Below are 27,999 nucleotides of genomic sequence, written 5' to 3'. Positions count from 1 at the left end.
ATATTGCATTCATTAAAAATCATTCATATACAAAATAAACCTCTCCCTCACGGCCCGACGCTGCCACCGCCATCCCCGGGCTCCCCCCCCACCCCCCCCCCAACCCCGACATGGCTTATACAGAGATGGAGCCCTTACGCCGAGGTTCGACCCTAAAGGGGGTGGGAAAGGGGGGGGACCGCGACCCCCAAGTGCAGGGGACGGAGCGTAGGTCCCCCCCTGGGGAAGGGGGGACACCCTGGCTGCCTCCCCACAGGCGTCCATCCTGCCTTGAGTCCCCCCCTGGGGAAAGGGGGACACCCTCGGTGCCTCCCCCCAGGCATCCATCCCGCCTTGAGTGTCCCCCCACCCCGTGAAGTTTGGGGGATGGTGGAGGGGACGCTGCGAGGCAGGCGATCCCCAAAAATCTGTGGGGAGAGCGGGAGAGCCAGCGACAGCCCAGGAGGAGAGTGAGAAAGAGGGATAGACAAGGGAGAAGGAGGGGAAAACAGGGAGGGGGGGGGAATCAAAGCTATAAGCATCCCTCCCACCTTCCTCCCGTCCCTAGGAAGGAGCTTTGCACCCCCCCCAGAGGAAGCGGCGGCACCCCCAGCCCTGCAAAGCCCCCGGGGAGGGACTAAAAAGGCATTCCCGGGATGCGGGGGGTTGGAGAAGAAGGAGCAGCCCCGGTGACGGGTACCACAGCATCTCCATTATCCCTGTACCGGGAGATGCAGGCAGCGGGGGTCCTCCTTCCCTCCCTGCTCCGGGCCTTGGCTGGGGGAAGAAAGAGGCAATTTGGGGAAGATAAAAAAAGCAAGGAGCTTCCCCCATCCCAGGACAAGCTGCAAGAGATGGAAAAAAAAAAAGAGAAACATGTCACAGGGAAAGGGGGATGAACGAGGCGATGAGAGCGGCCGAAACGCACTGCGAGAGGGGCAGGGAAGAGCTGAGAGAGCCCCGGGGCAGCGATGGGGAGCTGGGGGCTTTGCGCAGGGGTCCGTGGTGCAGAGGGCCCAGGCTGGGGTAGGGGGGAAGGCTCATCTCTGCGTCCATCTCAAAACAAGTGAAACACCCCCCAAAAAATGCCCCAGACACCCTTAAAACCACCCCGTGCTTCTCGGTGGGAGATGGGGCCGCTCGGACGCAGCCAGCGCCCGGACTCGACAGGCAGCCGCATCATCCCCCCCCTTTAAAACATCTCTTTAAGGATCAAAAAGGAAAAGAGGAAAAAAAAATAAAATAAACAGACAAAAAAAAAATGTTTTAAACTCAATTAAGGTGCAGTTTGGCTAAAAAACCTAGGAGAGATGAGGATAATGCTGGGTAAGCGACCCCCGTCCGAATTCAGATTAGCACCCTGAAACAGTGAACTCTCCCCCCCATACCCAGCCGGCCACCAAACCTGGGCCAGCGGCCACCAAGCCTGGGCCACCTCGGCGCAGGGACGTTGGCCGGGCTTGGGGACAGTCACCTATTCGCGAGGTGGCCAGCAGGCGCCACTCTGCTCCCAGGCAGCGCTAGGAGCGTTGATCTAGCAGCTAAAACTGGGCTCTTTAAGGCAATTTAGAAGTTGCAGATAATCCACACAAAGAAAGAAACGTAAGATAAGGTAGAACAGCATCTCCGTATCTGCAGGGATCCCGGCCGAGACTAACGCGGGCTGGAAAGGTGGGGGGGGGGGGGGGGGCGGGGAAATAAAATAAAATCAAAAAAATCGCTGCAGGAACGAACTGCCCTTGGCACATCGGGAAAGGGACGCCCTCTCCGGGAGCCAGGGCTGGGAGCCACCAGCGGCTTCAGCCACATGAAAGCAAGAAGCGAATCCCAGCTTTTCTGCCAAGATCAGACAGAGATGTGATCACGTTAAAAGGGTGAAACCGAAGGTGGGGGGGAAAAGGGGGGAAAAAAAAAAAAAAAAAAAAAGGGGTGACCTTAAAATCACACTGATAAATGTAAAAACAGGTTGTTTGGTTGGTTTAAAAAAGAAAAAGGTAAACGAAAATAAAAACGATCTTTAAAAATAATCTCTCTAATGTTGCCTTGTGTGGTCTGGTCCTTCATGGGTATGGTCCGTCAGTATCTAGAAGAGAAGGGAGGGGACAGTGAGGCCGTGGGCGCTCGGGGACACGGCTCCTGGGAGCTGAGGCTGTCCCAGTGCAAGGAGATGCCCCCGCCAGCACCCACTGGGTGGGGAGACGGCAAATCCCTGCCCCGGCCGGCACTAACCTGTAGTAATTGGGTTTGAAAGGCCCGTTTTTGTTGAGTCCCAGGTATTTCGCCTGATCGTCCGTCAGTTCCGTCAGGTGGGCGTCAAACGAAGGCAGATGCAAGCTGGCGACGTACTCGTCTGGGAAGGGGGAGAGGAAAAAGGGGATCAGGGGTGCACGTCCCCCCCTACACTGCCGGGCAGATGATGTACGGACTCATCGTATGGCACAAAAACGGCGGGGGGCCACCTCGCTGGGTCTGGCTGGGCAGCCCTTGCCATCGAGCACCCTGGGTTCACCGGCACGTAAGCCTACAGCAGAGCTGAGCAGGGCTGGATGTGCACCAAAAGGCACGAGAGTCGCAGGAAAAACCTCCGAACAGGAAGGCTGCAGGATAAGGGACGCCTGTCACGCAGCAGAACATCAAGGAAAATAAAATGAACTGAATAACCTGCATGTATTTTAAGGTTGCTGTCTCTGCTGGCTTCCCTCAACTCATTTTCTCTCTGGAAGTTTTTTCCAGCCCAGGTTTGGCTTTCTCCTGACATCCAAAACCGCTGGCCCACGGCAGCCCGGGGGATAAGTCAGTCCGGGTTCCCTTCACTCACCCATCTTCTTCGGCAGCAGGTACACGTCCTGTTTGTAACGGCCCTCGGGAGCGTTGTAAAGCTCTATCAGCGCCAGAGCCTGCAGAGATCACAGGGGACAGCCCGGGGACAGTCAGGGACGGCCACCAAAGCGGGCAGCGCTGGACACAAAGCTCTTGGCAGCAGAGATAAGGGTTTGGGGAGCCTGAGGCAGGGGGCGACCATCTCCAAAATGCCCTGAATGAAAGGCTTCCACCTAAGGGTACATCCCTCTCTGGATCTCCATAGTCCCACCGCCACCAGGGGAGGACCGGAGAGATGAGAGATGAGATGCCACCCAGCTCCTTTGCAGCTCAACGCCCCGGGGAAAAGCAGAACACGGACAGAGGAGAGGGGAGCAGCCCTAATTCTTTTAAACCGTACGGCTGCTGCGTCACGCAGAAATGAAGGGATTGCTCGTTTTAAGCCGGTGGCATCGCTCCAAAAACCACGGCCGCCCCTCCAGCAGAAATAAAACTGCACCTCCCTCAAGTGAGGGCCAGGGCCAACTCACAGCCCCGCTCCCCGTCGGTTTGGACCAACAAGGGCGAGGATAAGGAAACTCCCCACCCTTAGCGTGGCTGTCCTCCCCCCTCACCACAGTCCCCAGCCATCAGTGTCGTCCCCCCCCCCCCGCCGGTGTTTCCAGCCCAGTGGGTTTCTTCCATCGCTCGCAGACCGGGGGCCAACGCCGACTGCAGATCGCAGCGCGGAGCCAGATGTAATCATCGTTTTCTTTGGGCCAGGCAGAGCCACGACAAACGGCGCAAGACACAAGCCGCGTCCGCCCAGCTGAGCCAGAAATACTCAGAAGCATTTTAACCACCGACCTCCAGATGCCCAAAACTCACCCCAGCGTGGGTTTTTTTGGTGATGTAGAAATCAAGAGTCCAAAGACAAAGCAAAGCCATGCTTTGAGGTAAGCTTAAACCTGTGCTAGGGGAGCTCTCTGGTGGCTTACGGCACAGCAGGAGCTCTGCCATGAAGCCTGGCTCATTTAAAAGCTCTCTCCCAGCTGTAATCATCATTAACTGCATCCCAGCCAGGAGGTGGTGGCTATCGTATCTCTGGCACCGGTGCCATCCCAAGGACCCATCCAACTGCGTGTTTCCAGTTTCTTCCAAACCATCCCCACCCCGAGACTCATGCGATGCCCCAGAGCATCCTCCACCCCTCGCAGCCCTGCAGCGTACGGACCTGAGTGGTGGCCGTGATGGAGAGCACGAAGGTGGGAACCGTGGAGCAGCTCAGGTTGAGAAGACGGCCCTAGGAGACAGGAGGAGGAGTTTGCAGAGAGCTGAACTTGTCCCCAAAGCCAAACCGAATCGAGTCTCGAGAGAGGATTCACCTCTACCCCCTCCCTGGCGCAGCGGGCAACCACAGCGCAGTGATGCGACGGCCACGTGCGTGACCAGAGCATTCACACTCTGCCTCAGCTCCCACCCCAACCCTTAGCTTAAAGGCAGGGAAATGTTGTGGTCCCTAGAAAGGACCAGTCCCTCCTACCAGGAGAGCTCAACTGGGAAGAGGAGAAACCCAGCTGGTTTGCTGCACGGAAACCCTGCCAAAGCCAGTAGCAGCCGGCGTTTGGCTGATAGGGATGGCTCAGGACTCAAAAGAACAGAGCCAGATGGCACCTCTGGGGCTGCATGTGGTATGTGATACCTCCCCCGCCTCAAGAAAAGGAAAAAAACCCCCAAAAATTAAAATCAAGAAACCCTTTCTTGAGCTCTGAACCTCCTCCTAGCACCCTTCCACCTGGTTATATCTCTGTTACAAACTCTGGCACGCAGTGATTTCCCGGTAGAGGCCCAAAGCAATGTTGTGGCACGGTTCTCAGCCCACCTCGGCCAGCAGCACCACCCGCTTCCCGTCCGGCCAGATGACGTGGTCCACTTGGGAGCGCACCCGCTCCCAGGTCAGCTCCGGGGTCCGGAGGCTGGTCTGCAAGAGGAGGAGGAAGAGGATGGAGTCATCGCAGGGGGACAGTGGGGTGGACACAGCCGTCAAGGCCACAGGCAGACTCACCACATCGATCTCGGTGTTGGAGTGGCCCATGTTGCAGACGATGCAGCTGTTCTTCATCCGATCCAGGTGTTCTCTGGTCACAACGTTCTTGTTTCCTGCAGAGAAGGCACAGATGAAGCCAAGGCAGTGGAAATATAAACCCTCTGGTTTCTCCTTCCCTGCCCTTGGCTCAGAGAAACTCAGCTTGGGGCAACATCACATGAACTTCCACCAGGATGAGAGCCCTCCTGGCCGTGACAACAGATACACACACGGGATGAGCGCTGATCTTTGGTCCCATGAATAAACCAGCCTCTAGGAGACCCCAAAACATCTCTGGGGACACATGGCTGTGACGTCCCTCCTCCCAGGGGCTGAGGAGGACTGCGGCCAAACAGCAGACTGGGAGGGTAAAAGGAAAAGCTCTTGCCAGAGCGCAGCTACTGCTCTTGTAAAATTAGCAGCACACGGCAGCAAAGTGTCCTCCGTCCCCAGCTCCCCCAGAGCCCTCAAGACACCCGCTTGGGAATGACTGCTCCTTCTCAGCCTGCTCCAAGGCTCATCCATGACCTTCTCCGTCCCTACCTGTGCAGGTGATGACGACATCCACCTGACGGATTACTTCACTCAGCTTCACCACCCGAAATCCGTCCATGCTGGCAAAAAAGGGGGAGAGGGACCACGATGAGGAGGAGAAGCCTGGGCCCTCTCTGCCCCAGGCCAGGAGGGATCTCAGGGCTGTTTTGCTGCAGCAGCTCCGACCCGCTCAGGCAGCAGCCAGGCTATCCTTCCACACCCCCAGGGACGCCAGATGCAAGAGGAAAGGCTACGCAAAGGATGCGGCGTCAAACCTGCTCTCGCCAATGGCTGGAGGAGCCGGGGGACGTGTGGAGCATTCAGCCAGCCCTGCATGAACCCTCGAGCAGCCTTCCCAAGCCAGCTGGTGCAGGTGCCTACCGCCTGTTACCCCACAGCCCTCAAAGCTGCCCCAGCCCTTCCCCATCGCACCCCAACAAGATGTATAGTCTCCAAGGTGAGCCACTGATCCTCCTGGCTCTGCTTCAGCCTCTCTCAGGGTTTAAAGGAAGCCAGAGAGCAGACAAAGAGATGCTCACCAGCAGCACGTAACGTCTTACCAAGCTTGGAGAGCACAGATGGGGTCGATCTCCGTGACGTAGACGATCGCTCCCAGGGCTTTCAGAGCGGCGCAGCATCCCTTGCCGACCTGCCGAGGCAAAGCGTCAGCGTGAAGCTGAACACGGGACATGCCAAGCACTACAATCCCTTCCCTAAAACAGCTCGAGCGTGTCCCAGGCTGAGATGCTCATCTCGGCCATCTGCCTGACACCAGGAGCAACTCATCGATGTACCTGGCGAGTGGCACTCCAAGCTCCCCCTCCAAGGCCACCAGCCCTCCAGCACGGCCACCAGCTGGCAGGAGCTCCCCAAAAGCAACACACTCGCAGCCTGCACAGCGCCCAGCATCCCAGGAGCCCTTCCGAGCTCTCCTCCAAGAAGAGATTAAACCCAGTCTGGACAAGCATGCACTTCCCCCGCTTGCTTTTAAGCCAAAGGGGTTTTTTGGCATTCAGAGCTGTTCTGCACTCATCGGGGGACAGATCCTCCGTCCCACGCTCCCCGCATCAGCATAGGGGAGAGCAGAGCTCCTGGAACAGCATCTCTGACTCTACCCGTCTCCTCTCTACAAAATTAAACAGCCGTTCAGTTCTCCACGCCGCTCACCCACACTAACACCTGGATAATCTGCATGTACCCAGACTCGGCCCCGTTTTCGGACCAGCAGGATGCTGCCGGACAAGAAACATCTCCAGAGACACCCTCAACTTATCATCCAGCTCCAACCACAGGTCTACTGAAAACAGCCGGGCAGGGCGAACTGGGACTCCAACCCACATCCAAAGGGGAAACCAGTGAAGGTGGAGGGACTCCCTTGTTTTGAAGAAGTCCAGTAAAACTCAAGACAGGCCCTGGAGACTACAACTCCCAGCACAACTCATGGCCGGAGAATGAGACGCCACCCCGGAGCGCCTGGGCGAGAGCCAGCGCAGCCTCTTGGTCGAGCAGAGCTGGGCTCCACTGGTGTCTAAATAAATTAGTAAGCGTGTTCCTGCCGGGAAGAGCATTTGCAGCTACTGCCAGGCCCTTCGCAGCGCGGGAAGATAAACACCCACGCAGACAGCGTACAGATGGAGGGAAGGTGTCAGCTCTCGGCTCCGTACTCTTCCAGGGCAGAATCATTTACAAGTTCGTGATACGATTCCCCTCCGCCAGAACATTATCCATCAGCAAGACGCAGCCTGCCCCTCCGCCTCCTCTGTCACAGGCTTGGTGACAGCCGGGCTGGATGCTGAACTCGGTCCAGGGACAGCAGATGGAAGCACCCATGGGTAGTTATAATTCAGGCCAGCGTTCCCAGCAACTGTCGTATTTGCAGCCCAGCTAATCTGCAGGCAAACTGGGAAATCTGACGCTTGTTCTCCAGCCTCCCAGCAGGTTCTAGCAAGACTCCCCTGGTAATCGCTCACCAGGTTTGATCTACTCCTATATCAAGGGCACGTGGTCTTTGCCCAGGGAAGAAGCAGGATGCTTCTGAATTCTGAATTCCCCTTCCCCTGAATTCAATGCAGGGGAAGGATGGCTCGGGGGGAGGCTGACTCACAGCTCCACCGACGGCCGCTTAGGAAACTCACCTCCCCATAACCACAAACCACCACTTGCTTCCCTCCAAACATCACATCCGTGGTCCTCTTCAGGCTGGGGGACAGAGAGAGACCTGTGTTGGGATTAGTCAAGCGCACACCGCTGACGGCACAGGGCAGCGCTCCTCTGCGAGAGCCCCCAAAACCAGGTCCTGCAAACACACAGCAAGGGCAAAGCAGCGAAGAGCCAGATGTCTGCCCAGGAGGAGCCGGAGCCCAATCCACCGGTGTGAGAGTGACAGTGGGGATGGGGAGAAGGGTTTTACTCACCCGTCCAGGATGGACTCCCGGCAGCAATACAGGTTGTCGAATTTCTGTTTGGTGACGGAGTCGTTCACATTCATGGCTGGGACACACAGCTTCCCAGCCTTGGAGAGCTGGTACAGCCTGGAGGAGGACAGAGGCAGGTCAGAGCAGAGAGCAGCAACCCGATAAGAGATCTCCGGATCAGCCTTCCCAAACCTTCTACCTGTGCACGCCGGTCACACTCTCCTCCACAATCCCTCGGATCTTCTTGAATACGTTGGGGTATTTCTTATAAACCCAATGGGTCAGGTCCCCGCCGTCGTCCAGGATCTAGAGAACAGGCAAGGAAGAGCATGGAGCAGTCAAGCTTTCCACTGGGAATAGCACTCGCTGGGGACAGGACGGAGCTGGAGAGCATCTTCAGGCACTGATGGAGGGCTGTTTGGGCAGAGGCCTGAGGGCCAGGATGCCTGGGTTCCCCTAGTTGCCAGCAACTGAGGGTCTGCTCCGAAATGCAGGGGATTTCTTACCCCCTGCATGGAGCTGCTGGATCCTAACAGGCTTTTCTGCCCCTGCTATTGCTCTGCAGCCTGGAAACGTGACCACAGGCAGCGCTAACTAAACAGATTGAGATCAGAAGGACGCCACAACATTCATGCCCTGAAAGCAAACAGTCGAGAGGAAGGGCTGCGGGAGCTGTCATGGCCCACTGACACACGCTGTCGCATCGTTAGTGATCACGGACCAGGCATCAAGGCAGTGAGAGGCGTCATCTGCTTTCAGCAAGGGAAAGGTTCCCCGCAGACACCCCTCTCTCTTTGGGAGAAGTAAGATGGGATCTGTGTCGGTTGGGGCAGCTCCCACAGGGCTGACCCTGCGGGGAAAGAGGTCCCGTGGTTTCTCGACTTGTTGGCAGCTCTGGCAGGAGGTGCTCCCGTGCCACTGGGCTGTACCAACTCAGGACACTGTCCCTGCACCTCCCACAGCCCCCACGGCTGCCCCCAACCCAGCTCTAGCTGCCGTTCTCTGGGACCCCCACTTTAATGGGGGCTCAGAGGCCTTTACACCACCAGCAGGCGCCCAGGCAGCCCCAGCAGGCTCCAAGGAACAGCCCCAGGGAGGGAAGGGTGAGGAGCACCCAGTGACCACTCCACGGAGGAAGAGGAAGGGCTGGAAGAAGGCTCATTACCATGTTGGCCTGCCAGCCATCTACGTTAACACAGCGGTCAATGCACCACCAGAAGTCATCCTCCGACTCCCCCTTCCAGGCAAACACGGCAACACCTAAAAGAAGAGGAGCACCCTTGGCATCTGCTGAGTTTGGCAGAGCTCTCTCCTGCTTGGCCAAGGCAGGAAAGCCACGGGCAGGAGGGCCGGGGGGCCACGCAGAGATCAAACCACAGCCCACAACAGAATCACACCTATTTATCCCTCCCTAAAAGATATTTGGTCCAAACCATCCCTCCGACCAGCCGTCCGGGATGCGGCTGAAGAGCCAGGAGGGGCTGGAAGGGCTCAGCCGTACTCACCAGCTTCTGCCAAGGCAGCCGCCACTTCATTCTGGGTGGAATAGATGTTACAGGCAGACCAGCGGCACTGTGCTCCCAGCGCACACAGCGTCTCGATCAGCACCTGCGAAGAGAGCGGGGTGAGCGGCAGGCCCAGGGGAGCAGCGATGGACACAAGCACGGCGCAGGGTCCCCAGCACAGCCTTGTGCAAGGGGGCAACGAGGAACCCATGAGAAATCAGCTCCAGCAAACATCGCCCCGGGGCAACACGGGCGGCAGAACCTCTCTAAGATGTTTCCAGAAAAGCGAAGGTGCCTCCTCCCACTGCCCGTGGCTGGGAAACTTAAGACTTTCTTCCTCGGGGAAAAAAAAATGGTCTCTCCTACCCCAGATGCCCCAAATAAGCAGCCGCTCACCGCAGTCTGTGCTGTAATGTGGGTACAGCCCACGATTTTAGCTCCAGCCAAAGGCTTCTCCCCTTGAGCTCGTTTCCTGAGTGAAATCAGAGCAGACATGTCTGCAAAAGGAAGAGAGAGGGGTTTTAATGAGGGCTTGGTCCAGAAAGGCCCCTCTCTGCCAGACCTGCTCTCCTTTCTGGGGTCTCCCAGGCTACGTCCAGCCCCATGGTTTTTGCCAGGGTGAAAAATCCTCATCCCTGGCCTGGCAGGTCTAAACACCAGTGTCATTTGGCCACGTAACAAGTAAGGTCTGGGACAGGCAATGCCCAAGGCAGGCAGCTAAGGACAGTCGCCAGCCCTGCAGCAGAACAGCATCAAGGAGAAGCACCTAAAGAGGATGAAAACGGTGCTGCCGCATCTCAGAAAAGCTGCTCTAAGTGTGCCTGGATCATCTTCCCCTTCTACGGCTTTGGCAGCATGGGTCTAAAAGGAGCCCCAAAGCAAAGTTACCCAATCACAGCCCACTGGAAATGGTAACTCAGCTTCCCACAAGCCCCAGGGGAAGGGGTTGGGACTCTCAGTTTTCATGTCTCCGAAGGTGTTGCAAGATCCTTGCCCACTGAGGTTTCTCATCCCAAGCCACCAGAACATTAAACCCTGCAAGAGCTCGGCTGCTGTTAGAAAATGGATGCCACACGTCGTCAATGCTTGCTGTCGCGTCTAGCTCTTCCTCAAATAATCTGCTGATTTGGGAGGGGGGTAAGATGGTGTATTCAAGGCTGTAACAAGGGTTGTGGGGACTGCCATGGCTCAGCTCCTGGTCTCCGGGGAGCACAGCACCCGGCCACAAGCCCCACGAACCCCAGGCTCCACTTTTACCTTGTTCAGCGATCTCGATCTCCCGGCGCCCGAACTCTGCCTGCTTGATGTTCTTCACACAGAAATTGCTGCTGCCTTTGGAGTTGGTTTGCTGTTTCTCGCGGGGGGACACCTCGTCATCAGAGCTGTCGGTGTAGGAGGCAGCTAAAGCCAGGAGAGGAACCCATGTTACCCCAGGTCTCGGAGTCTGGGGACCTCCTACCCTCTGGGGACCTCCCACCCTCTGGGCAGGTTTCAGCTACGTTTTGCTTCCCAGCTTTCATGCACACAAACACTCGTGGCTCAAACTACAAATATCCTAAGGAAAGCCAACATCCAGAAGGAAACTGGCACTCTTGTTCCCTAAAACAACCCAGAGATAACTGGGTTATCGGCTGGTAATCAATGCCTGAGCCTCAGGAACCCCCAGAATTATCTTCTCCACAGCCAAGTACAACACACAGCACGGAGCATCCTGAGATGTGGTGTGAGCAGCGTGTTCATAATGGTACCAACATTGGATTTGGGAGAGGACCACGCACGGACAAGGAGCTCGGCACCTACCGGAGCTGTAGCTATCGGTGGAAGACTGCGAGATGGAGCGGGACAGGGACCGACGGCCCGTCTTGGTTGGGAACTTGGTGAACTCCTGCATGTCATCTGCAAATTGGATTTGCTGAAAGTGCGGAGAAAGAGAAGCGCTAAATCAGCAGGTGCTCCTTAGGGCACATCATCTTCCCAGGTTATACGGGCCCGTGGCTCCCTTCAGTCCACTGTAACTACTGTAGTCGCAGAAATGAGCATCACCAAATGCGTCAAGGAACAGATTTGAGGCTACAGATGCCAAAAATTCAACCCCTTCCTCTGCCTGATCATCTGTCACCAGAAGGTTAAAGTACATCTTATGCCTAAAACCTGAAGATTATTTAAAAAAAAAAAAGCACCCAGTGAGGCTTGAAACATCCCCGGCTCCCTGAGGCTCCTCCAAGAAAGTCAGACTCCTCGTACAACACAAATACGGTGCAGCCCTCCAGAAAAGCCCTGTGCAGGCAAGAGACCCTGCTCCGACCCCAATCGGTCCCGCCGGATTTCTGCCCTAAACGTGTGGCAGCCAGAAAGCTGGGGTGGTCCCAGCAGAAACCCGGATCCCTGCTGCTTCCGGGCTCTTCCCCAGGAGCAGAGCGTCCCGCAGGTTAAAAAACACGGCGCATCCTTCCAAAACCGACACTAAAAGCGGAGGGGAAAAAAAACTCGGCAAGAGAGAACGTTTCAACAAAACGCAGTTGACATTGCATTGGCTTTCAGGCTCCTCCGCGTTACAGATGTTTCCCTTGTAAGAGAAGCCCTAAAACAGCCACCCTCCTTCTTCTCTCGGCCAGAGGCAACTCAAGGCTCCGGCACCTACCACCGGCTCATCAAATTCAAGTGCGTTGGGCCGAAAGGAGGGGAAAAAATAGCCCCAAACTGCTCAGCCGCTGCACTCATCCCCTGTGATTAGCCCGCAAAAAGCCTTATTGCTGCTTCTGCAAGAGAAAGATGACGGAGATGAAAGGGAATTAGGAAAAGCGGCAGTAAATCCAGCCTGATGTCCCCCTCCCCAGCACACTGCCACGCAGGAGACCCTGACAAAGAACCCCGGCGCAGCCTCTTCCCTCTGATCGCGGCACTGCAGGATTTAATTTTGCCACTTAACAGGGATGAGATGTCATGGCAGGGAGTGGGATTAACAAAGCATCCCCACAGACCCAGGAGACCTCGAGAAGAGTCCTGAAGAAATCAAGACGATGGAGAGAGACAGGCCTCAGTGGCCTCAAGGAGGGGTTTTCCTTGCCACAACCATCCCAAAAGCTCCCCCAAAGCTTTGATGCGGGAAATAGCCTTCAAGGGGAGAAGAATTAAACTATTTAGTTGAGACGATCCATTCCAGAAAGGAGGAATCTGCATAGTCTGGGATGTCTGCAGCACCAGGATGGCTATTTGGGCTGGGAAATGGAGACGCGGTTCCTGGAGAAACCCAGCTGATGGGCCAAAAGCAGCTCAGGAGGGAAAACAGGGACATGAAACCCACTGTTCAGTCTAAGGGAGGACATGTGGGGTGATGTGGGGCAATGGAGGTGGCTCCGGCATCCCCTCTGGGAGCTAGCACCAGCTCAAGTCCGTCCTCATACCCAGGCAGGCATCCCGGGCATTTCTGTGGGTTTTTAGCCAGCTCCTCCGTACTGGGTACGTTACAGCCTGGCATCTGCTTCCCAGACCAGACTTCCCAGCAGACGGCCTACAATTCTGACGCAAATTGCACAAATTTGCATTAGTGGAAGGAACAGGGAGGGGGGGTGTTTGGTTTTGCAACTGGTTTAGGGCGCAGAGGGAGGAACTGGAGGGCATCGTAACCTACAGCAGCGCTGGGAGAGCTGGGATGGAGAGATAAGAGGCGCAGGAGCACTTCTAGCAACATCAAATCAGGCAGGTAACGGCAGTGTCCTCGGGGCGCGGGGCCGGAGCTGGCAAGCCCAGCAGTTTCCCAACCAAGGAATGACATTGCTGGAATTTGTTCAAGGTCTGTTGCTCGGATCAATCTTCCCCGGACAGCCCGAGAAAGGTTTGTGCCACCTCCCTGCTGGCATATTGCTCAGGGGCATTTCCAGAGGCGGGGAGGGTTGCGGGGGAAAGGGATCAGTAATTTCAGAACAGGAAGGTTTCCACCCCTTCGCACCCATCTCTTCCTCCGGCAACTCATCGAACCAGGGGGTATAAACACGCCCCGTAAAACAGCTGCTGGCCTTAAAACAGCTTGAAGTGTTGGCCGAGGAATTTTCTCCACCTCGGGGAAAGGTTTCCAGGGAAGAGGTGAATGCAGGAGGGGAGGCAAAAAAACCCAGATAACCCAGGTTTTGCTGCTCCAGCCCAAGGTGTGGATGGGTGTCCGTCCTTGCTTCCAGCATCCAGGACGTGGGAACACGGGGCAAGGCACTCCCCGGCAGTGAAACGCGCCGCCTCCATGGTCTCATGGAGGAAAGCTCATTTGGGATGCGATGGGAAGGAGAGGGTGGGGATGGAGAGCTGCGCTTCCCCAGCTCCACGCCATCCCCACACCACCAGGACAACCAAGATCTACCGGACACCATCAGCCCCTCCGGGAGACCGGCCGCCGGTGTTGAACCTGCCCCAAGGCACAGTCCCACTTTTCAGGAGAAACAGCAGTTCTAGAAACGCAGGATTTGAATCCAAAGTGGGGGGGGTGGGGGGAAATCACTGCTAAAGAAACCAAGTGCTGAATTAACCACAGTAATCCCCGCCGTGGCTTTACCAGAGCTCATCTGAACTCCACAGCTTAGCAAAATCTGCCCTGTCTAAAATTATCATCAAACATTGCAAGCAGCTTCCGAATCCCATGAACTCTTCGCACATCAAACCCCCTCCGAGCCCGGCAAATTAACGCAGCGTCCGGCGACCAGCCGAGAGGAAGATGAGGGTGGACGGCGGGTGCCGCGGTCAAGGCAAAGCGACCGAGCCGACCCGCGACGTGCGTGACCATCGGCCGCGTTACCTTCCACGTGCCGGGCTCTCTAGCTGCATTAAGGCGACGGAGAAAATCTCGTAATCCCTCAGCTTGTCATGGGAATTTGAATGAACGGCATTCCCGGCTGAGGTGCGGATGAATCGGCTGCGGCGAGGTGGGACCGGGATGGGGACCGTCCGGCTGCGGAGAGCATGAGCGCAAAACACATCCCAAACTTCCTCCTTGCTGAAAGCGGCTTTTCCAACCGGGTGGAGCACAAGGGTTTAAGAGCAAGGAAAATATTTTTTCATCCCAGCAATTCATGTCCAAGGAGACAAAACAACACAGCACTGATTTCTCTGCGCGGAAACAGAGCCGGGGTGTTTTCCAGCATCACCTTACAGGAAGAGAAAAGGGCTGGGGTCCTGATGGAGCCCTGTGCCAGGAATGGCACAGCAGGGATTTTTCTGGGAGATGTCCTATAGGAAAACACCAGGATCCAACATCTCCTGCCAAGTTTTTCCGCAAAGCAACGCCGAACGCAGCCTGCTCCCCGTCACACCTGCCAAGCCAGAAGTACGTTTGCTCCCCTTGCGAAACCTGGCGCGACCGTGCCCATTCCCACGGAGATCCCACACTCCCCAACAACGGCCATCGCTCCTTTCCAGCTCAAACCACCCCTCTGGACGCTGGGTCTGGCTGGGCAGGAGGTGAGGGAGGACTGGCCTTGCTGATACACCACTGCATCCCAAAAAATGGGTCAAAAGAGGGTCCCCTGAGCTCTCCCAAAGCAAACACCGACCACCTTGTTTGGCTGCACTGCCCGGTGCTTCCCGAAACCACCACAATCAGCTTCAACAAACCTCTCCTTACGTTAGAAGGTACCTGCCCGTACGTGGGCACATCGGCTGGGCAGTCCCCAACCCAGCAGCACACGTGCCCCCAGCTCATACAGCCTCGTTTGTTTAATTATTACAACATAGCAAGGGCAAACAGATGCCAGATCTGGACTGATACCATCTAAACGCACCGGCAGTTCGTGACTGCTGGGTGTGCCATCCTCGGTGGTTTATCTTGCATTTTTCCCCAGCAGTCAGGCTGGAGAGCAGCTTTTTGAGCTTACCGAGCAAGAGAAGTTCCCCCCGCCCCCGCCTCCGAGCTGCAGAGGACTTTGTAAATCCAGCTGGATTTCCCTCTGGCACAGATAAGCCAGGCACGTCCCTCTCACACAAGACGACCCCACTTTTTATTTTAAAACTCTTTGCATCCCCAGAAAGGCTGCGGAGATGAAGCTCGAGCTCCTCCGCCGTGCTACGCATCCCCGATTGCATCCTGTGCAGCCTCGGGGAACAGCGGCGGAGCAGGTTGAGGAAGGAGAAGAAGGAGGAGGAGGAGGAGGAGGATTTGGAAAGCATCCACCAACCCACAGCCACCCCCGGGGCCGCACACTGACCCCGTTCACCGAGGCACAGGCTCCACGGGGGAAAGGACACGTGCCGGGGAACGGCTCCAGGCTCCCATCTTCCCACCACCAGGTTTGCCTCAGCAACCTTTTTTTTTTTTTTTTTTTCCAAATTATTATTTTTCATTAGAGACAACGGGAGTGACGGCACATCCACGGTGGTGTAAAAGAGAAGTGCCCTTACAGCCACCTCTGCCCCAGAGTAACTGGGCTGGGGGTACGGGGGTACGAGAGGAGGCTCTGCACATCGCCCAAGATGAGAAGGAAGCGGTGAACCACCCAAAACCCTCCAGCCTCCTAAATTTCCTCCACCACGTCCGTGGACGTGACGATGCAGCGCAGTCGCCCAGGGACAAACGGTAAAATCACAGCAGAGCATGTTCTCGCAGCAACACAACCAGCCGGAAAGCAAAAAAACCTCTGTAACCCACTTCTGCCCTCCCAGGAGAAAGCCTGAAAGGATCCAGGGTCCTGGGACCTTTCCTTTGACTGCAGAAAGCCAGCAGCTGCAGAGACCAGGACTATTCAAGGCAGCCAATTCCCCTTATTTTATCTCTTCTCCCCAACAAAAACTCTCCGGCAGAGGCGGGGAGGGCACTGCCGGTTGCCCACGCCGCTAAGGCAGCCCTGATGCGACCTGTCTTTTAAGTTCATCTTTTCTTTGTCGTTCCTGGAAAATTCAGCCAGACTGGAAATGCTTTACAGCTCAAACCAGCACTCATCCTCCTCACCGGCCCCGCTGGCACATCGGACGCGATCAGCAGCTTGGACCAGGGCTGGGTTTGACAGACCTGGAGATGGACACCTTCAAACGCCCAGGATTCGTTATCTGCAGAAGCACCGTTTCCTCCCGGGTAGCTGCGACTGGTTTTTCCACGAGGAGCTGGGTCCTGCCGCACTGACAAGTTGTTTTAATCCACTTATTTGCAGAAGCGAGTCACCGTGTTCAATCGACGCAGCAGCCAGGGAGGGAAGAGGCACCCCCAGGGGCTGAGGTCTCTTCAACCACGCATCAGTGGAAGGAAAAAAAAAAAAAAAAAAAAAAAATAAAATAACCAGCATGAGGCTTTTCTTCTCTTCTAGGTCAAAAAGAAGAGCCGAGCAGCAGGTTTACTTGTGCCACCTCCCCGGAGAGGGGACAGCACTTTTCTGCGCCCTGCTCCAGCCACCCAGGTCCCAAAGGGGACCCCAGGCTTCCTGACCAGGGGGAAAGTGCCTTCCCCAAAGCCACCCACAGCCTCCTGCCATGTTTGGCCACCTTGGGATGAGGGGCTGAAGCCATCCCAAGCCCACTGGCCACAGGTTCCCAGTTTCTCCACCCCTGTGCTGGCCCCAGGGCTGGCGACAGTCCGGCCGTGGCCGGGGGAATTGGTGAGCGCGGCCGCGCCAGGGCGCTCGGTTTGTTTAGAGGACTTGGCTGCTGCTGTCCTCGCAGCCCTTGGAGCCCCCCTGCCCTGCTTCCAGGCTGGGAGAGCAAGTCCCTGCTCCCACAGGAGAGCGTCTGGACACAAGGCAGGGAACCTGTCACAGCCCCCAGCCCTCCGGGCACACAGGGGGAACAACGCTCCCGCTCCACTACCCAGCAGGACACAGGGATTTTGGGGGTGAAAAATCATTAAGGCAGACATGGATGTTTTATGGTGAGGTTACCCAGCCCTGGAGGGGGATTTCTGGACCAAAGCATCCCATAAAGACGGAAGGAAAGGAAAAATCAGGTACTCGGAGCAGAGGGATGGGGGCATTGGGATCAGTAAGGCTCTCCCCGACCGCGCACCATCCTCACCCCCAAACCAACAGCAAGGTGAGGTTTTTTGGGGGGGATGTGGCTACGTGATTCATAAACCACCCTGTTTTACCATCTCCAAGCTGCGGCCAAGCGAGCCGGCACGCACCTGGACGACAGGCAGCTGCACGAATCCACAGGAGGTTGCGGCCAAGCTCAGGGGACAGCCAGATTCCCCATTCAAACCAGCTCAGCAGCAAAAGATACCCCAGCCCAGAACACCAGCCGGGCGCAGGCCGGGGAGGGGGGGTGGGATTGCATTAGCAATGCCCCACCGTGCTGCAGGGATGCTGGAGGAGCCCATCGTCAGCCGGGTGCTCCGCAGGGCATCTCCTGATCCTCCACACCCGCTGGTGGAGCACCCAGGGCCCTGGGGAGAGCTAGAAGTGGCACAGCCCCGACTAGAGAAGTCACATGGAGGAGCAGGACCTGCTTCTGCTCCAGGTGTGGCCTTTGCAACAGGAGAACTTTCTCCTGATGGTTCCCCAAACCTTTAGAAGAAACCCTCAGAGTGCTTTGTTCGGACAACACAGCTGGGAAGAGCTGCCCGAGGGTGCTGCGTCGCTTTGGGGATGGAAGCGGGATCAGTGTGGAATCCAGCGCCGCTTGGAGCTGTACCTGGAGCTCCCTCAGGGTTCACAGGGCAGGTTTTTTTTCCTCTCCGGAGAGGCAGAGACCTGCCTGGCAATCTCCCCGCCGCCTCCCCGAACAGGAACCGCAGCCAGATCTCTGCCTGGAAACCTTTACACCATTCCCGACAAGGAAATAAAGGGCACTGAGGACCTGGCAAAGTAAACCGGCCAAGCCCTGATGGGCCAAGCCCTCCATCCTTCCCTGGCAGAGAAGGGCTGGTTGGGTAAAGCACTGGGGGGGCAGGGGGGGGAGTTTCCACGAGTACAAGAGGAGAATTGAGGACTTTCACACGAATCCCAAAGCTCGTCAAAGAAGAAACACCAGGCAAGAAACGGGCCCATTCCAAAGATTAATAGGCTGTAAACCACCCGCAAGATTTCAGTCATCACGGGCATCACTGTAAAGGCTAGTTAAAGGAAAAATAAACAGAAGGCAGGATTAAATAAAATAAATGTGATTTTGAGTGCCCAGCTGTTAAATAGTAACCGGGAGTGACTGCCGCCTTACAAACACCTTGAGGTCAAAGGTGCGCTGCCTCCAGCAAGAGCAGAGGGAAAGCTCCCCACCAGCAGATAAGGCATCGAGTCCTTGGACTCCAGGAATGGAGGCAAAGGCTCGCTCCCGGCTTTGCCGCAGAGGGATATCTCCTTCACAGCAGGAACAGCAAAAGTCCCAGACTGGCATCTTTCAGGGCAGTGAACTCCTGCGGCGTTCCGCAGGTTAACGTTAGGAACCCAGCACGGCTACCGGGACGGGCAAACATCGCTTCCCTGCAGCGCAAAATGCCATGGGTTTAAAGACATCTCAGATTTTTCAACCTATGGATTCATCTGCAGCGCCCACGCAGCCGCGTGCCCGGGGCACAAAAAGTGTTCGGGCAACTGGGTAACTGGTATTAATTGGGAGTTACCCGGCCGGGAGCACTGCGTGGACAGGACTGCGGGTTAAATCGTTTGCAGCGACAAACCGAGGACTAACGGCCTCAAACAGGCTGGCTGGCCGCTTCGGGGCTGCAAGTCCATGGAACTACACGTGTGTGCGTGTTAGAGCTGATAGGGAATCATCTTTAATTAGCATCGATTTTTAAATTAATTTGAAAACTCCTCTACAACCACAGCTGTGCAAGACCAAAGGAAGGCTTGGAAGTGCTGTCAGAGGGCTCAGGCAGCTCCACCACACGCATCTGAAGAGAGGGTTAGCCACCAAAAAAAAAAAAAAATAAGCAAACAAACAAATGGAAAACCCCAAACCTCTCCTCCGTGATACTTAAGCGGCCCATATTTTGGGGAAGGAAACAGCCTACCTGGCAGCCCCCCCGCCTCCTTTTCTCCCCCAGAACCAGCTTGCGGAATCCCAGCATTTCAAGAGCTCTTTTGGTCTTTCAAGAGACCAACGCGGCAAACGCCAGGCAGGCGAGGCTCCAGCTACTCTCAGCTGCACTTCGAAGACCCTCCATCCCTGCGCCACGGCTCTAAGGGAGAATGTCCGGCAGCATCAGCATGGAAAGGGGAGCAACCTGTTTGCAACACGTGCCAGAGTCAGGAAATACAGCTGTGCAATCGGAAAATAGGAAATACATCCTCCCCCTGCCCTGCCTGATCCCCAAAAGCCCCTCGCAGTGCATCACCTAGAGCTGCCCATTGCTCACTTACCAAAATACTCTTATTTTTCAGCCCTTCAAAAGACTTTGATTTTGATGCCTCTGGTTAGAAGCAAGGCAGGAGAGAAGCCCCAGGCTTCAGCTTAGGCTGTTCACCGCTCAGGACCCAGAGAAATCACTACCAGGATGGACAAATATCACGCTCCCGGACACCGACTCCTCATGTCGGAGCAAAGCCAACCCCTTTCTGCAAACAAATTGAGCCCCTTTCTCTTAAGTGGGGCAGAACGGATAAGAAGTGACATCCTTGGGATGGCGAGCTTGGAGAATATTTGGAGATGGGGCCAGTTAACGCGGGGAGATGCAGGCTGCGCTGCCTGCAAGAGGCTGACGGCTCCAAGGTCAACAGGGATCGGCCAGATGTTCTCGCTCCAAAAAAACATGCCCAGGTTGGATGCGAGCCTCTCCCCACGGTGCAAGAATGTACGAGCTTCGGGGCTCCCTGCAGGGAGGCGAAAGGAGGAGACAGAAAACAGTAGACGCAGGTTGAATCTCGCACCCCAGGCCAGCTGGAAGGAGGAAACCAAAACATGAATTTCGGCAAGGCAAAGCCCTGAGGAACCTCCGTTCCAGGCTGCCTACCTTCTCCCTCCCTCCATAGAAGCCTGGAAGGAGCTATTCCCTACGCCCACACCTTGTAGATAAACCAGGCTCCCGCAGCCCCCACCCAAATCACGGCTCCTGAATTAAGGCGGCTCCTCCGTCGGGCACCAACGGGTCCTGCCAGCCAGCTCCGGGTCCGCGGGAGGCAGCCAAGGGGAAACTGTACCCATGAAGCCACCTCCGAGGACGGCGGGAGCCTCACCCGAATTACAATGCAGGCTGTTTGACGAGCTGGAACATCATGTCCTCGGCCACCTAAGTTCTTTGGCTGTCACCAACCTGAAGTAAACAGAATTCTGCAGCAGCAATAAGCTCGTTACCAAGGCCACCGTATTGATCCCGAAGTGTAATTAAAATTCACAGTTCCAGCAGCCCAATGCAACAGGGCAACCGGGGCAGCCTCCGAAAGGCATGAATAGCTCCAGCTTCCGCATCCCGCTTTCTCGGAGGCAGGGAGCCCACGGGGCAAGATCGCCTGCTCAAAATACAGCCCGAAGTGGCAAAGCTTTCTCTTTGGACCGTCGACCAAGACGCCCCAGAGCACCCGTTCCCCATGTCGTGCCCTGCCGAGGATTAACCACACCGAGGAATGGTTAAACCACGAGAGGTGATGCTTAGCCCAAGGCAACAAGGGTACGGTGCAGACCAGGTTTGGGCACTGCTGAGGGTGGCCAAGTCCCTGTGGCTTTGACAAGGGGCTCCAGCGTACCCTGCTGAGATGGTAACAAGATGCGCCTCCTTGGTGGGACTCCCTGACCTTCCTACAGCAGCCCCCAGCCCCCCATTGATCCAACCCAGGGTCCCATTGAGAAAGAGCGGGGTCCCGCTCGACAGAAGTGTTAGCACAAGGTCCTTTGCGCCCGCAGCAGGCCCCGGGGACAGTCACCTCAAGTGTCACCACCATCTGCTCAGTGAAGGTGAGTCAGAGTCCCCAGATAAGCAGCCCTGATCAAAGGGCTCAGCAGGAAACGCAACAAGCCCTCTGCAAACGCGGACGTCGCCCGCAGGAAGCTCCTGATGATAAAAGACGCGGCCAGGCACAAGCAAATCTCTTCAGCCGAGTGCTGCTCCGAGCGGGAGAGTCCCACACCTTCCCCTGCTCACGCACCTGGGATGAAGCGCTCACCAGCTCCTCGGAGGAACGATGAGGACACGATCCTCACCGGCAAAGCCCCGCATCCAGGCAGTTGGTTATCCAAAAGGATCAACTCCAACCTGGCCTTGAAGAGTGTAGTTTCCAGAGCAAAAAAAAAAAATCCCAGCCTCAACCTCTAGCAAGGCGCAGAGGAACAGGCTCCAACATTTGCACGGGCTGGAAAACACGGTGAAAACTGTTCGGGTCCCAAAGAAAGTATTGTGATAGGCTGGTCCTTAGCAGAAGATAATCTCGCGTTTTGGGAAAGGCTTAAAGAAAACACGGCGCTTCTGCTGCCAGCAGACTTCCCGCACTCCGGAGCTGGTTGCCCACGTGGGAAGGAGCCTCCCACCAGCACAGCGGGACTCGCAGGAGAAGCAGCGCTGCTCAGATGGGTGGTCCCCACACCCACACCGTCAAAAGATGACAAGAGATGCTTCCAAAGACTGCGGAGAACGAACACCCAGCTCCTTTCCTATCTCCAAAGGCCAGCCATCAGAGTGGAAACCCAGCCTACCTCATGGGACTGCAGGAGAACGGAGAAGCAAGAGCCCTGCGCCCTGGCACATCGTTTTGAAGATGGCTTGTGTCTGTCAGACCTCAAAAAATCTCCCTTCTTCCCAGCTTTCCCGTTCAATAACTTAATGAAGCATCTTCTGACGTTGCAGTAGTGCTGGGTCACAAGGACAGGCCTCCCTTCTGGATAGTAAGAAGCTCCAAAAAGCCAAAGTGAGGAGGAGGACCAAAGAGCACCTTATTACAGAAATAATTACGATCCTGTCATTTAATATAGCACCGCCAGTGACCTGCCTGCTCCCAGCCCCCAGTAAATCATCTCCATTCAAAACAGCCTCGTGGTTTGCTCTCACCGTGGGTCAGGGTATGGCCAGCTCAGCCTGTGACCATCTAACCACAGCAACGTCTTCACTTCCCAGGGTTTTTCCACACTCCAAGGAAGGCCAGACCCATCCCAGCTGGTCCACACAGAGCAGGATGAGCCTTTCAACTCATCCCAGCCCAGGCATCTCGTTAGGAGAAGGAAAAACTGCAGGGAGAGGAGTGTTAGAAAGCAAAAGATTGGAGGATTTGGGGAAGGAAGCAAAGACAGTCAAGTGTACGGCGTCTGGCTAAACAATCAGGAGAGGAGATGGTGGCCGCTGCCCTGGACAAGCAGACAAAGGCAGTGGATTTATGAGCAGCCAGTCAAAGGGATGAAATTAAAGAAAGAGGAAAAACGAGCGGCTCCAGGCGCTCTGTCAGTACAAACAAGGACAGTCTCGTCCCCCTGACAAGACTGAAGGGCAAGGTGGTTTATTAGCACCCGGCCTGGCAGAGCTGCAGGGACCTGAGATGACTCGGGACTGAGAAAAATGGGGCAGAAAACCCGGCTCTGGGAAGGGGCTGTGCGCAGGGCAGGGAAACAGCAGACTGCAGCAAGGTCAGACACCGCTCAGGCAGGGGGAGAGCGGCTCCGCAGGCAACAGCAAAAAAGCAGCAGGAGAAACGATGCTCCAGAGAAAGCGTCCAGCCCTCTCTAGGGAAGGGCAGCTCCCCATGGACTCCGTCCCCCTCTCCCCAGCCTCCCCCAGCTCCCATCTCCTGCCACCCCCGTGCCAGGGCTCGGGATCGCTCTCCCTGCAAAGCGGCAGCGCTGGGCATTAGCATTCCCCGCCGCACAGCCTCAGCGGGATTCCTCCGGCGCCGGCATCCGCAGGGGCACAGCACCAACCCAAACACACGGGCCGCGGGCTCGCCGGCTTCTTAGGGCACGGGGAGGGGTGCTGTGCAGCTCACCTCCCCGAAAGCACATCGGAGGCTTTAACCCATTTCACGCTCCAGGCGTGCTGCATGAGTAAGCAGATCTGGCTGCAGGGCGTCTGTCTGTCTGCTGGCACCTAGGTGTGAAGAAGCCCCCCCAGGACGGCAACCTCCACGCGACACGGACGCAACAGGGAAGTGACAGACAGGGACAGCACTTGCCAAGCCCCGCTCCGTCTTGTCACCCATCCCTAAGCACGGCGATGTGTCCTGCCCGCTCGAGGGCACCCACGGCTCAGCTCGGCCGGGAGTTTAAGGCTCCGCCGACTGACTGACGTGGATTTGGAAAGCAACTGCTGTCAAGGGCACCTACGGTCTCCTGGGAGGCAGAAGAGCAGATGCCCGGATGCCACGGTGATGGCACACAGGGATCTGGAAGAGCACAACCTGCCCTTGAGCTCTCCCTTCAGCCCCACACTCATATTCACTTCACCACAAGCCTCAGCGTCTCCAACCCGCCCCCGGCAACATCAAGGCACCCACTGGAGAAAGTAGAAAGCTCAGCACCGCTCACCTCTGCCTTCAAACCACTCCCCGCCAAAGAACCGCTTTGCTCTGGCCAAAGCTGGTGTTATTTTGCTGACAGCCCCATTTCCCACAAACTGCAGCAAAAAAGGAACTTCGGCAGAGCCAGGCAACCCCAGCTCTTGGGGGGAAACCACCCCATTTCTGCAGAAAGGCTACAGCTCCGCTCACCTCGAGTGTGACGGCTCCTACTTAAATCCAGACTGGATCATATTTCATCTCTTAGTCTCTTACCTCCCGCTGTTTCACTTTTTCACCTTAAACAAGTCACTGACAAGAGAGGAAACAAAAGACGTCAGCGATCCCCCAGGCTGGCTGCGCAGCTCAGGTGCCCCCGACGCAGCCTGCCAACGGCAAGGACGACACTGACTTCTTCTCACCACCCGTGGGGCCGACGTGCCTCCAGTGATGCTCCCCCAGCTCCAAACTGGCCACGGGACGCCAGCAGGCTCACGCCGGCTCTTCCGCTGCACACTGGCACCTTCCCCGAGCGCCAGCACAAGTTAAGGCTCCTCTTTGAAAAGCTATTCAGTGGCAGGTCACACGGAGGAGACAGAGCCTGCACTAAAGCTTGGCCACATTCCCACCCTCCCCATCTCCAAACGCCTTACGCAAACGGCATCGGCAAAGTTCAAGGAGTCTAAAAACCCAGGGAGGGAGCTGCTTCAGCAGCACGCCACGATTTCTCCCGACCTCAATACTGGTAAATCATCTCTCCCAACCATCATCTTCGCTGGCCTCTGACCACGCTGAGAGCTCCGGGGGCAGCGAGCGCAAAAGTCACTTCGACTTGCGTTGAAACAAAAAGGCGTTTTAATGGTTTAATTGCGATCCTGCTTCGAAGGCATCTGAGCTGGGGCCACTCCACATCTTATCTCAGGAGCGCAATTCTCCCTTCCTCGTCCTTTTATCCTTCTGCCAACGCCTCCGCTATTACCGAGCGCCATTCGCGGTAACTAGCCAGGCAAGGAAAACAGTGGCCCGAAGCATTTTGTTCCTTGACCTCAGCCACATCGCACGCTCCCCAAGATCTCGCTGGCTGCTGATGTTATCAGCCTCAAATGTCGTGTGTCGCTCTGGGCACCCTTAATATCATCACCCAGCCAGGAAAGGCTGCAGCAACCGCCGAGCCTGACGGCGGCTCCTCATGCTGTGCGTACAGCAGCGAATTCAAGGTGATACAACATCCCACCCCCCCCGAGACATGAGAAAACTTTGCCTCCGAGGATGCTGGATCGATTCCCCCCTACACATACATCGCGTTTCTTTTTATGACGCCTATTTTGCCCCCATAGGATATTTCAGGATTAGTAGTTTGCTCCCCCCTCTCTCAGATCAGCCGGCCGCAGCCTCGCGCTGTTAACTCCCCGGCTTTCTGGAAGACGACGGTAACGGAAAGGTAAAAACAATCCCTGAGTCTGAGCTGTGGTGAGCCACCGCTGGAAGAGGCAGATCCCAGCTCCGCATTCCTCCGCTCCTTCCTCCAGGCTATGTCCACAGCCCGGATAAACAGGGTCGGGGCGCAGGGAGACGCTCCAGACCCCTGCTCCCCAAAGGCAGCCGTGAGCCTGGGTGAGGAGAGACGCCTGGAACGCAGCCGATGGACAGCAGCCCCTCCAGGAGGGTCGGACACTGCCCTAATCCCACCACCAAACGGAGGAGGCAAGAAAGGAGGAGAATGTTCCCATTTACTGCGACTGATCTGCCTTTGCTTCCAGCGCGGAGGCAGGCAGCTGCAGCCCCGGGGGGAACACCACGTTCAGCACAGCGGGGACCTCCGGCCGCAGCTGCGCGGATCCGTGCAGCGCTGGGAGCACAAATCCTGCCTCACTGGTAGGACCAGGACTTCAGTGGCACGTTACCAAGCCCAGCAGATCCGCACCAAGCCAGGAGTGCAGGTCTCCATGCACTCACCCATCTAAAAGCCGGTTACCCATGTTAGTGGAGGTCCTGTACCCTGCCAGGGCGGCATGGCCAGTGCTCGCCCACCCGCAGTGCCACCCGTACACCCCGTAAGGGCGTACAAGCACCCACGAGCACGACGGATGGTGGGGAGCAGCACCGGGAGATCTCAGGAGCTCCTGTGAGAAGGCCTTCAAGAACGAGAGGGTAAAGAGGTGACTCGGGAGAGCTCGGCACCGGCGGCTGCTTGGCAGCCTCTTCCCCAAGCCCAAAGGTGCTCCCACTCACACCTCCAACACCCCCCCACCCCCCCCGCCCCAAAAATTCCAAATTTCCTCCTGCCACCCTTCAGAGTGACCTACAGCAGGATCTCCAAGTGACTGCTGCCAGTTCATCTTATTTAATGGGCCCCCTCCTCCCGTCCCCACCACTGTCACCTCCACGCACGCAGCACCCACAAGTGCTCCCATCACACAGAGTCCCCAGACCCGCTCCCCCGACCTTACCTGTCCCCTTGCCCGGGGTCACCCTGTCCCCCAGGCACCCCTGTGCCACAGCCAAGCCCCCCACTCCGCTCCCCACCTTCCACCCCCCCAGAGCTGGACCAGGCCTGGCCCCCACCCCCCTGAACCGGGCCACATCCCCCCCCTATCGGTACCAGCCCCCCACCAGCACCCCTTCACCCCCAGCGAGGCCTCAGTACAGACCCCTCTCTCCCCGGTACCCCATCCCTCCCCATTCCATCCCAAAATGGGCCAGTATCCCTCATCCGACACCCCCACCCCGACTCGGCACCAACCCCCCCCCCCCCCCGCCGTACCAACAGCCCCCCCTCACCGGTACCAGCTCCCTCCCCCCGCCGGTACCAGCATCCCGCCTCCTCCCCGTCCTCGCCGGTATCAGGCTCCCCCCTCACCGGTACCGACGTCCCCCTCCTCCGCTGAATGGGGACAGGCCCCCCCCCTTCCCAGTCACCCGCCAAACTGGCCCAGTTCCCGCTCTCCCAGCGCCCCCACACCCGTGCGGGTGCTCCTCCCGAAGCCGGGCCTTTCCGCCCCCACCCCCGCCGAACCGGGGGCTGCTCCCCCCGAACCGGGCCGGCCCCCGCCGGTACCGCTACCTTCTTGGGGGCCTTTGTGACTGTGGCCATGAAGGAATACTTCTCGGCGTCCTCCACCTCCTTGGCCTGCTTCACCTCCTCACCGCCGGCGGGCTCCGGCACCGACATCCTGAAGAGAAGGTGGCGGGGCGGGCCGCCAGCGGTACCGGGCGGGGGGCGGGCAGGCGGGAGCGCCCCCGGTTGGGCTCGGTTTAGGCCGGTTGGGCTCGGCTGGGCCCAGCCGGTGCCGCGGCGGAGGCTCCGGTGCCGCCGGCGGGCAGCGCGCTGCGGATGGGACTGCGGCCGCCGCGCTCGGCGCCAGGGGCGGCCCTGCCCGTGACGTCAGCGCGTACTGACGTCAGCGCGCACCCGCCGGGCAAGTGAGGCTGGGCGGCGGCGCCGGGAGGAACGGGGGGGCGGCGGGGCGGCGCCCCCTGGCGGCGGAGAGCGGGGGCGGAGTTGGGGGCGAGGGGGCGGAGCCATGGCGGGGGGGTCTGGAGGAGGGGGCGGGGTCTTTGGGGCGGGGTCTTCAGGGGGCGTGGTCAAGGCTGAGGGGGCGGAGCCGGGGGGCGGGTCAAGGGAATGTAATCACGGAACAAACGCTAATTAAATCATTAAAAAACCATAAAAGATAAAACAAAAGGAGGAGGTTTGTTTCTTCTTTTTTTTTTTTTTCAAGAAAAAGAAATTTGAGTTTATTCGGGGGGGGGGGGAAATGTTAAATGGGGGGGGGGGGGGATTAAAAATAAACCGGGGGAAAAAAATTAAAATAAATCACGGGGGGATAAAATAAATGGGGGCGGGGGGGGGGGATTGAAAATTCGAGAAAAATGGAGAAATCGCGGGGAAAAGTCGAACGGGGCGGGATGGCGGCGGGAGGGGGGGGCAGGCGGCCCGTGGGGAGCGGGGGGGGGGCTGTGGGTGGGGGTGGGGCGCCCACGGGCCCCCTCGCCCGGCCCGGCCCGGCCCGATCCTGCCCCGCTCTCGCCTCCGGGCCCGGGATGGGAGAGGGAGCCCGGGGATATCGGGGGGTGGGGTGCGTGGTCCCGAGTGGGTACGCGGTTCTGGGGGGGGTGCATGGTCCCGGGGGGGTGCATAGTCCTATGGGGGTGCCCAACCCCGGGGGGGGTGCGTGGTCCCATGGGGGTGCACAGCCCCCAGTGGATGTTCAGCCCCGGGTGGGGGCTCAGTTCAGAGCGGGTGCACGGTGCCGGGGGGGTGCATGGTCCCATGGGGGTGCACAGCCCTGAGTGGGTGCCCGGTCCCACGGGGGGTGCCCGGTCCCGGAGGGTGTGCATGGTCCCATGGGGGTGTCCAGCCCCGGGTA

General features: G+C 57.5%; 2 protein-coding genes across 4 annotated transcripts in view; one reads left to right on the top strand and one right to left on the bottom strand.

Moving 5' to 3' along the window:
* The window catches only part of SLC16A4 (solute carrier family 16 member 4), a 383,212-nt gene that overhangs the window by 166,929 nt on the left and 188,284 nt on the right, over positions 1–27,999 (top strand). The window lies entirely within an intron of this gene.
* AHCYL1 (adenosylhomocysteinase like 1) lies at positions 87–26,982 on the bottom strand. Of its 3 annotated transcripts, XM_054181470.1 has the most exons (18): positions 26,694–26,813; positions 19,234–19,446; positions 11,118–11,229; positions 10,575–10,718; positions 9,714–9,814; positions 9,318–9,420; positions 8,978–9,072; positions 8,012–8,118; positions 7,813–7,929; positions 7,534–7,597; positions 5,959–6,047; positions 5,408–5,478; positions 4,844–4,938; positions 4,661–4,759; positions 4,013–4,081; positions 2,798–2,876; positions 2,209–2,329; positions 88–2,062 (listed from the first exon to the last, which is right to left on the bottom strand). In XM_054181470.1, the coding sequence occupies exons 2-18, from the start codon at positions 19,288–19,290 to the stop codon at positions 2,056–2,058; spliced, it is 1,530 nt and encodes a 509-aa protein (XP_054037445.1). In that variant the 5' UTR covers positions 19,291–19,446; positions 26,694–26,813; the 3' UTR covers positions 88–2,055. The 3 variants fall into 3 exon arrangements, 2 of the variants coding, with proteins under 2 accessions (XP_054037445.1, XP_054037444.1); XM_054181469.1 differs by lacking the exon at positions 19,234–19,446 and having other exon boundaries at positions 26,694–26,981; XR_008463277.1 differs by lacking the exons at positions 5,408–5,478; positions 19,234–19,446 and having other exon boundaries at positions 87–2,062; positions 26,694–26,982.

Source organism: Rissa tridactyla, chromosome 21 (assembly GCF_028500815.1).
Source record: "Rissa tridactyla isolate bRisTri1 chromosome 21, bRisTri1.patW.cur.20221130, whole genome shotgun sequence".
Classification (NCBI taxonomy): domain Eukaryota; kingdom Metazoa; phylum Chordata; class Aves; order Charadriiformes; family Laridae; genus Rissa; species Rissa tridactyla.
This window is presented reverse-complemented; position numbering and strand designations above follow the sequence as displayed.

Coding starts and splice junctions, on each gene's coding strand:
- AHCYL1 (XM_054181469.1), bottom strand. CDS start 26,801: ATGTCGGTGCCGGAGCCCGCCGGCGGTGAGGAGGTGAAGCAGGCCAAG. Junction 10,719..11,117: donor CACCGATAGCTACAGCTCCG/GTAGGTGCCGAG, acceptor TCCTGGCTTTAG/CTGCCTCCTACACCGACAGC. Junction 4,939..5,407: donor TGTCGTCATCACCTGCACAG/GTAGGGACGGAG, acceptor CCTTCTCTGCAG/GAAACAAGAACGTTGTGACC.